General features: G+C 32.4%; 1 protein-coding gene and 2 pseudogenes across 3 annotated transcripts, besides 2 other annotated features; 1 reads left to right on the top strand and 2 right to left on the bottom strand.

The window, feature by feature from the left end:
• Window positions 1-44: 44 nt before the first annotated feature.
• Window positions 45-1,356: a mobile genetic element.
• A 3,039-nt stretch (window positions 1,357-4,395) lies between these two features.
• Window positions 4,396-5,266, top strand: TVAGG3_0770910 (annotated as a pseudogene). The gene has a single exon. A coding segment is annotated over exon 1 (871 nt).
• A 652-nt stretch (window positions 5,267-5,918) lies between these two features.
• Window positions 5,919-8,173, bottom strand: TVAGG3_0770900 (uncharacterized protein; the record flags this gene model as incomplete). Its single annotated transcript, XM_001584062.2, has 1 exon — window positions 6,240-6,647. One exon carries the CDS (start codon window positions 6,645-6,647, stop codon window positions 6,240-6,242), a length of 408 nt encoding a protein of 135 aa, XP_001584112.1.
• Window positions 8,174-8,199: 26 nt separating this feature from the next.
• Window positions 8,200-8,236: a mobile genetic element.
• Window positions 8,237-9,350: 1,114 nt separating this feature from the next.
• TVAGG3_0770880 lies at window positions 9,351-9,906 on the bottom strand (annotated as a pseudogene). Its single transcript has one exon. A coding segment is annotated over exon 1 (556 nt).
• Between the last annotated feature and the right edge of the window lie 439 nt (window positions 9,907-10,345).

Here is a 10,345-nt window from a genome sequence, read left to right as displayed (position 1 = left end):
CTTGAATCAATCTGCATGGGGAACCCTGAGTTGAGTGACTTCTCATTTTTTACTTTCCTATGAGAAAATAGTTTTTCATTTTTATAATACTATATGCTTTGTTACTTCATAAATTGTCTATTTTTCTTATTAAAGCCTAATTTTTCCGTGTGATTCAGAATCTATGCATTCCAAAAATGCGTTTTCCGCTTTCAGAACGCGAAAATAAGCACTATATGTGGAGATAAAGAAGATTCTTTCTCCCCAAAATTCCAAAAAAAAATCGTTTTTCTTTTTTTCTCCGCGAAAAATATGCTTTTTGATTTCGAAATTTTCGAACCACGATTTTTTTGGAGATTTTTCGAAAATTTTAATATGATAGATATGAGTAATTTTACGTACCCTAATAGATGGCAAGTTTATTTTTGAGTTTTGATCAAGAATGAAAAATTTCAAAAAATAAAAACATTAGAAATCTCTTTATCTCCACATATAGTGCTTATTTTCGCGTTCTGAAAGCGGAAAACGCATTTTTGGAATGCATAGATTCTGAATCACACGGAAAAATTAGGCTTTAATAAGAAAAATAGACAATTTATGAAGTAACAAAGCATATAGTATTATAAAAATGAAAAACTATTTTCTCATAGGAAAGTAAAAAATAACGTATATTTGTAGTGAGTAGGTATTCATCGAGCCTACTCACAACAAAAAATTTTTATTCGTTCTCTGGCCAGCAAAGAGCCAGAGAACCACATCTGCATTAACTTGTGCTGAAGTTTTTTTTGGATTTCCTTCCTCATTTGAGGAAAATCCAGATAACTTCAGCACAAACGAATTACAGACATATTCTCTCGCTCTTTGTGGGCCAAGTACCACAACTACATTACACTAGGTCAGAGTTCTTCCGAGGCCTCTCATCAAATGAGAGACTTCGGAAGAACTCTGCTCTATTCGAGTAAAAGTACATTCTCTGACACATAAATTGTTAGAGACCACAACTACATTATACTAGGACAAAGTTCTTCCGAGGCCTCTCATCAAATGAGAGACTTCGGAAGAACTCTGCCTTATTCGATTAATTACAGAATCCTAGGCCTTTTGGGAACTAGGAAAGAGTAGTAAGAGTACTTTAAGGTAGTGTTCATTACGAAGTCTCTCATCGAATGAGAGATTTCGTAATGAACATTGCCCATTTCAAGCAAATTTACTCCCCTAACCCTCGGAGGTTAAGGGAGTAGTACTATAGTCAACGAGGGCAATAACGTATAACTAATATCGACAGAAGCGCAATACCCACACAGCCTAGCTACTATATCCTAGCAGCTAGACTGCACAGGTATTGCGCTTCTGGCTTGCGTAACCCTCATGGAAGACCGATTGGAGATCCCCCGCCGAAATCACTTGCTGATGTGGATGGAGCAGCACTAAGATTGGCCAGATCAAAGGCTGCGTAGCATCCCAGCAAGTGGATAGTCGTCGGCGACACCAGCTGTAGTCCACCATGAGATTATGGCACTTTTTTAAATTTTGGCGCCAAGGATGAATCTGACAACTTTGACTATTTACAAAATGTCGGATTTGAAACTTTACAAATGTCAGATTTGAAACTTTACAAATGTCAGATTTTGGAGTTTACAAATGTCAGATTTTGGAGTTTACAAATGTCAGATTTTGTAGGATATACAGGACTCACAGAAAATGATATTTTGTGATGACAAATAAAGGGTAATGGTTTAAAGACTATTTCATGAATACTTATTTAATTTTTTTTAGCCAAACTCAGTTAACTCATACGCTTCGATATAAAAGCATGGATAACCTTATAAAAACAGTTTATTATTGCTTTTTAACTTTCAATTAAAATTATCTTTTATAAAATCATGATTATGAAAACAAACACATTAACATTGAGCCTATTATAGCAAAAACAAATAGATCTGAAGTCTTTTAAGGGCAAAAAGTCAAAAATGTTGAAATCTTCAAATTGAATCCAAAGTTGTAAAGTATGAGGCACAACAAATTTCCCTTCTGACATACAAACAATTCCTGGGAAAGTAGTAGGATTCGAACCCCATGAGACACTCGCACCAATTGCATAATGAAAATCGTCTGATCCTGTATTGCCGCCAATATAGGAAAAATTGACCGATGATAAGGAAAGTCCATTAAAAACATATGTTTTTTCAGAAACAAAGTTACATTTCTTCAACTTGAAAGAATTATTAAAATTGGAGACATTTGATGACGTAAATGGATTACTACTCTGTTCAAAGAAAAACAAATCCTCTGGAAAGGTATCTGGTTCGAGGAAAAGAAAATGAAATGTATTGTTTATTAAGAAATGATCATTTAGAGAACCAAGAACACTGAATCGGTCGGATTCATTGATAAATGAAACTTGTTGCTTTTGAGTGGCTTTGTTAAGGCTGAAAAATTTGTAGTTTGATGCATTATGATGAAAAATTCGAATCCATGTAGTGTCTTCATACTTTAAAAGATGGTACCCACGATAATTTTTAAGATACTCTACGATTCAGGTAGAACGGAGTTGACAAATGTCATAAATTTGAGTCGATACGAAAAGCAGACTTTTTTTTTCGTACCCCCTCTCAATTTTTTTACAGTTTTCGTACTTTTTTACAGAGCATAGTATTTGATGTCCAATGTTTGCCTATGATCAGAACTTGTCTTTCTCCTGTTCATATTTCAATCTCTGGTCTAGACATATATCACATCAAATATCATATTTGATTATTTATAATTGTTTAAAAGATTTTACTAGTACAAGCATAATGTTTTGTGCAAAGTACAATTTCAATGTGTTAATCTATAAAATTTGATTTTTATTGCATATGCAATTAGGCATCTTTTTTAAAATAGAGTTTTGAAGATAAGCATATATGAGAATGATATGTACTTGTTATTGTAAATACATTTATTGTTATAAATTTACTCAATTATCATTGATGATGAAATAAAGATTTTATTATATAAAAAAGAGTGTTTATTCATTATAAATAGAGTTCTGTTAAGCAAATATTTTATTTGTAACGGGTAAACCCTAAATTTGCATGTTTGAATTATTGAGATCAAATATTTGCATGCAATCAATAAATTTGCTGCAAAATTATAATCTCACGCATGTATTATTTTGAAACAATAAAGCATCAGAGAGTATTTTCACTATGATCTTTCAGAAAATGAAAGAACATAGAAAAACTGCCATTTATAGAGATGCCCTGACCTCAACAAGGGTCAGAGCCTGTATCTGTATGTCTTTCAGGGCCGAGATAAGAGGATATCGTCATTAATGTTGGCGATCTCCCTCAAACTCGGCCCTGAGGATTAGTATTGCAGGCTCTGACATATGTTGAGGCCAGAAATTCAGGTTTGCTGTTTCCCAGGGTCGGATTCCTCTCCTGTCGCCCTAGATCAGGACGGCATTTGGGAAAGCCGGCCCTGGGGACTGTAAGCGAAGCTCTGGCCTTTTCTGAGGCAAGAATCTGTGTATTTCTTTCTTTCAGGGCTGAATTTGAGGGAGATCGTCAATGATGTTGACGATCTCCCTCAAATTCAGCCCTGAGGATTGTATTTGCAGGCTCTGGCCACTGCTAAGGCCAGAGCTTCGTTTGGGCGCTCTCTTGGGACTGGATTCCTCTCCGGCCGCCCCGAATCAGGGCGGTCTTTGAGGGAACCAGCCCCAAGGATTGTTTGCGAAGCTCTGGCATTTCCTGAGACCAGAGCCTATGAATTTCATTCAGAGCCAAGTTCCTCTCGGATCGAACCTAATGAGGACGACCGTCGAGGAACTTGGCTCTGAGGAGATCAATTGTGAGCTCTGGCCTCGATGAAGGCCAGAGTTTTCAAGGGAATGTTTTGATGGGATGAGTCTATTATCAGTAATCTCGTCCCATCAAAACATTCATTTAAAAATTGAATGAATAATTATCGCATGTATTCAAAAATAAAAAATTTGAAGATGAATAAAATTATAATACATATGAAAGAGAATTAAATTGCATTGAAATTGAATAAAAATTTCAAAAAAAAATTCAAAAACTGAAAATCAAAAGAAAAAATACAAAATTTGATAAGAAAAAACGATTTGTTTGAAAAAACGTTTCTGCAAAACATGAATATTTATGATTTAGATTAAATTGTGAATAAAATTTACTAGTTTAAAGAAGAATGAGAAAATTAAATTATATTGTAAAGAAGATACTTTAGAAAGGAGTTTACGATTGAAATATTATATGGTATAACATTATACTCGTAACCTCCTTTCGATAATCTAATTTCTAATGCAACATTGGGATATGAAAACAATTAGCTTTCTTCGAAAGGGGTTTATAATTGCAATATAATATGACAGTATATTGCAAATATAAACTCCTTTCGGGAATCAAATGTCTAATGTCACATTGCGGAACAAAAGTGAGAGATTCTCCCGATCTGAGTACGTGCTTGCAGGGTGCCATTGCAAGACCATGCAAATATGTACTCAGATCGGAAACTTTGTTCCCAATGTCACATTGCGGAACAAAAGTGAGAGATTTCCCGATCTGAGTACGTGCTTGCAGGTGCCATTGCAAGACCATGCAAATATGTACTCAGATCGGAAACTTTGTTCCCAATGTCACATTGCGGAACAAAAGTGAGAGATTCTCCCGATCTGAGTACGTGCTTGCAGGGTGCCATTGCAAGACCATGCAAATATGTACTCAGATCGGAAACTTTGTTCCCAATGTCACATTGCGGAACAAAAGTGAGAGATTCTCCCGATCTGAGTACGTGCTTGCAGGGTGCCATTGCAAGACCATGCAAATATGTACTCAGATCGGAAACTTTGTTCCCAATGTCACATTGCGGAACAAAAGTGAGAGATTCTCCCGATCTGAGTACGTGCTTGCAGGGTGCCATTGCAAGACCATGCAAATATGTACTCAGATCGGAAACTTTGTTCCCAATGTCACATTGCGGAACAAAAGTGAGAGATTCTCCCGATCTGAGTACGTGCTTGCAGGGTGCCATTGCAAGACCATGCAAATATGTACTCAGATCGGAAACTTTGTTCCCAATGTCACATTGCGGAACAAAAGTGAGAGATTCTCCCGATCTGAGTACGTGCTTGCAGGGTGCCATTGCAAGACCATGCAAATATGTACTCAGATCGGAAACTTTGTTCCCAATGTCACATTGCGGAACAAAAGTGAGAGATTCTCCCGATCTGAGTACGTACTCGCAAGAATCTAGACATATTGTATGCAACCAATTCTTTTATTAACTTATTTACACTCATATAATTATATTCAAACTTGAATCTTGATTATATTTCATATTTCTGAGCAAATCTAGAGCTCCCACTCATAATTATAAAGACTACCAATTGTAACCATATAAAAACACAATTTTTAAAAAGTTATTATTATTCAACTTCCTGTGATATGGTATTTTGATTAGATTTTGTAAATTAATGTAAAACAAGCATAGATCTATCATGAGCAATCATACGATAGTAAATATATTGCTTCCATGCTAAATTCAATTGAGATTATCTTGACATTAAACTTAGAATCCTCTCAAATTCAAGGAGATAATCACAATGCAGCTATATTTTAATGCTGCAGTATAGCGAAAGCTCTATGATTATTATAAACTAATAATACCATATGAGTACGAAAACTGGAAAAAAATTGAGAGGGTGTACGAAAAAAAGTCTGCTTTTCATATAGTTTCCATAAATTTGAATTGAAAATTTCGCACATTCAATTTAAAGAGTATATGTTTTGCTTTAAACCAGGTTAATCATTATAGCAACACCTATAACTACTACCGACAAATTGCGAATATTAAGGCTCTTCGAGCAAATCGAGTCAAATCTTTCAATGATATACACTACTATAATTATATTTGTATATTTAAATAGACAAATCAGTACAGGTCAATATACAATTGAAATTATTGTGTGGAGTTAGATTCCATTTTCATTGTAATTTATATAAAACTAGAGACAGATGTAAATACTCTAGCAAATAAGTGTCAATTGTGCATTCAAAATCTAAATATGATTACAAATTGTCATGAAATGTAAACATACCGCGAAAAACCTGGCCGTACTATTTAATTAAGAGCTTTTATGCCCATATGGTATTGAATACATGAAGTGATAAATTCAAACAATAAAATTGAAGTAATAAACAAGTTTTTATAAATACCGCAAACAGAACTGATTATAACAAAACAAAATACATATACGCTTAATTGAATGAGTGAAGGGGAGAGGGAAAATTAGGTGCACTTGAGAGAAGTGGTGAAGATCTGGTCGATATAGAACCTAGCTTTGGCCTTAATGCGGAGGACATATCACCTTGCGAGGAATTAATTATGTATTTTTTGATAACGATTAGGGCTGGTTCAGAAACTTTACTCCGAGATTGCCGAGGTGGCTTCTTTAGAAGCTGATATGGCTTTTGCTTAGGCTCTACATGATATTGTGATTGTAGTGAAGGCTTTCTATGACCACATGAAATTTTTGTTGCTTTATTTTTTGAAATTGCTGCTTTTGTAGATAAATTCTTGTATTTTGAATCAATCTTCTGTTTCATATCATTAACAGCTTGCATCCTTTTCAAGAAATCATCTTCGGGCATGAGTCCAGGCAACATTTAGGATTTGAATATAAATTCAAGTTGACACTTTTTGGAGCACTTCAATTCTCATTCACTTTTATCCGCTATTTTATGACTTTACTCAAAAGGAAAACATTTTCAAGTTAAGATTTAATAATGTTATCAATAATAATGCATTATTTCTATGTGTTAATGGAAATTAACTAAAGTTGCAATTTTGGAAATATAAAAATATCAAGTTTTTATTCTTCGAATATCAACTCTAGAAGTCTCGATTGCAGGTGATGCTGACTATCCACAGGGTTAGGAATGTCATTCAATCGTACGGTAATAGTTTTTGCCCAAATATGCCCATCTTTAGCAATTCTTACTCTAGAAATTCTATAAACACCAGGTTCCATAACATCACATGTGTAACTTTCTGAAAGAAAACGTTCATATTCAATACGTATTGAATATGAAGTTTTACATCATTCAATTTATCGTTCTAATTCAATTGAATTAATTTGAATTATCACACACAATACGCTAAAGAGCTGTCAAAAATCTAAATTTCATAGCCTTAATGATATCTGTATTCTCCGCTCGTATCTAATTCCCATTTACAATTCCAAAATCGTTCAGCCACATAATTTTAGGTCGCATTCAATTTTATTTTATTTTCTTATCCGTTTTCATTTTTTTTCCTTATTAAAACAAAAACAATAAGTTAAATTGTAACTATTAAGTGTCAATAATAACCGTATTCAAAAATTTTATTGGACAATAACTATTCCATATAAAGATCCCTTGCAAATTACTAAAAGTTTTATTTTCAATTGGAATATTTCAGTTTCATTCAATTTTTACAATTATTATTGACAATGATATCTCTTGATGATTTGCTAGCAAGGCCAGTAACTTTTAACGGAATTACTCAAGGCTATAAACCAAGTTACCCGATTGATAACAGTGATTCAAAACTCAACCCATTAAGAAAGCCTGCACATTTAAGTAATGAAATGATAAGAGTTTCACAATTGGTACAGGGATTTAATGTCAACAAAAGTAATGCATGGATTTATCTTAGATCTAATTATGGAGAAAAGATCACTCATAGCGATCTTATTAGAATTGCAAAAATTGTATCTTCATATACTGGAATCAAAGTTAGCAGAGATGCTAAAAGACGAAAGCTTGTTTTACTGAAATGGTTTGACGAAAACTGGTTAACTATTAAACCAATTCTTAAAATGGTAACATTATGAATGGGTCCTCATACGAGCTTTTAGATAAGCTCAACATATGACTGATAAATGATTCGATCTTTCTTAATCAGTTTTTGATATTATTTATTTTGTAGTTGTTAATAAAATGCGTCCTTTATAGCTTTGTTTAAATGAATCATTCTTATTTTTCTATTGTTAATCATTCTTTGAACAATTAGTTAAATAAACTGTAGACAACTATAAGAATATCAATTCTGTTTTCAATTATGGTAATATTGTGAAACATATGCTGGAATGATAAGAAAATTTCTGCATGAATGCAATTATTTTATATCAGAAATTCTTGAATCAGGATGTAATACAATATTTTGGAATGAGTGTAATAAACAGAAATTCATCAAAAGTGACAGCTCTCAATTTTTTGACATTTGTAAATTCTAAATTGAATGAGAAAAATGAAATAATACTAAGCATAATACAATATTCTAGATTTAATTATAATTAGGAAAAAGTTAGTTTTGAGAGTACTTTTCATAGGCATATAGAATGAAATCTTCTGAAAAATAATATCACATAAACTCATATTATTTTCTAATATATAACTATTTTATATAAAAATCAAATTCAATGATCTTAAAAGCGAAGGATAAACCTCAAAATTTACGAATATAATGAGTGGGAATATAATGCTTATCTATCATAAAACCATATGAAATATCAATTTTTGCTTTACGCCTAATTTTTGACGACAATTAGCAAAAAATGTTAAATGTTAACACTCAGTCCATTTGAATATGAAAAATAAAATTGACTTTGATTAAATGTTTTTATTTATCATGCAATTCTTCTTGCGACCAAAGATTTGAATAAAATTTCAAAAAATAAGATAGCTTAAAAAATAATATACGGTAGTGTTTACTAATAGATGAATAGTATATAAATTCTATTAAAATGGATTTGATCCAAAAAAATATATAAAATTTGATCATAAATAAAATTGTTTATTAGTCATTTAAAATGATGCAATTATTCAAATTTTGCTAAGACCCATTCGTCTTTGATATATAACTCCCATTTTTGCATTTCTGGCTCGTACCAAAATTTTGAAACTTCGAATAATTCGTTAGGAGTGTAATTACTATTCGTTTTTGGATTAATATCGAGAGATAAATGTGGTGTATTGTTGTATTTTTCAATGAACTGCTGAACTGAGTCCTTGATTTGTTGAATATCATCCAACTCGTCTGGCAAAAACTTTTCTAAGCTTGGCCACAGGCGCTCCACCTTGCCGTTCTGTCTTGGCATATACGGCAAGGTGTGCTTCCAAACTATTCCGTTTTCCTGCATAACCTGGCCGAATTCACCGCAGTTTTCACCGCCGTTATCGGTCCAGATGCAGTAAGGAATAAACTCCTCTAAAAGTTTTCTTAAAACCTTCGCTGTTGAGTTGGAAGACTTGTTTTTCAATAATTTAGTTTTGAGAACTTTACGGGTCATATCATCCAATATGGCAAAAAATGGAAAAGAAACATTACCGTGAAGGTAATGAATATCGCAGTGCCATATCAAATTCTTTGATATGGCACGATATTTGGTAGGTGGATCTGCTGGTTTGTAATCTCTTTTTGAAGATAAACCTGATTCCATCATAAATTTTTCCACTTGATGATGCTTTATTTTTTGTAAATTGTCAAAAATTTGATCTTTGTCAAATCTTCTATATTTTCAAATTCTTTTGCAATTTCTTCTTTTTCTTTCTCACAATCGGGATTTTGAGCAATATTTTGAAACCTTTTAATCAATAAATAAGTTTTTGAAATTCCTCCTTTATATTGTGAAACACAAGAATTAATTAATTGTTTTTGCTCAAATGTTGGTGGATTTGGTTTTCTGCCGCGACTAACTTTTGGTAATTCGATTTCTTGAAGTTGAAATGCTCTTCTTATTGTATTTTCGGCAACATTCAATTTAATTTTACCATTTTCCAATTCAACTTCCTTTCCCACACTTTTGTAAGATTCACCTTCTTCTATTCTTCTTTTAGCTTCAAATAGCCATTCTCTGCTTATAGATTTGGCAGTAGTCATAAAAGTGGTCCTTCTTTTGTGATAAGATTCAAATTTGAATGTGGATGATAAATAAAAACCAAAAATAATTGTTATAATTTAAATGAAGAAGTAATTTAAAACGATTTTATTTATGATCAAATTTTATATATTTTTTTGGATCAAATCCATTTTAATAGAATTTATAACTATTCATCTATTAGTAAACACTACCGCTATATTATTTTTTAAGCTATCTTATTTTTTGAAATTTTATTCAAATCTTTGGTCGCAAGAAGAATTGCATGATAAATAAAAACATTTAATCAAAGTCAATTTTATTTTTCATATTCAAATGGACTGAGTGTTAACATTTAACATTTTTTGCTAATTGTCGTCAAAAATTAGGCGTAAAGCAAAAATTGATATTTCATATGGTTTTATGATAGATAAGCATTATATTCCCACTCATTATATTCGT

Source organism: Trichomonas vaginalis, chromosome III (assembly GCF_026262505.1).
Source record: "Trichomonas vaginalis G3 chromosome III, whole genome shotgun sequence".
In the NCBI taxonomy this organism is placed as follows: Eukaryota; Parabasalia; order Trichomonadida; family Trichomonadidae; genus Trichomonas; species Trichomonas vaginalis.
Note: the sequence above shows the minus strand (reverse complement) of the source record. Positions and strands in the feature narration are given on the sequence as shown.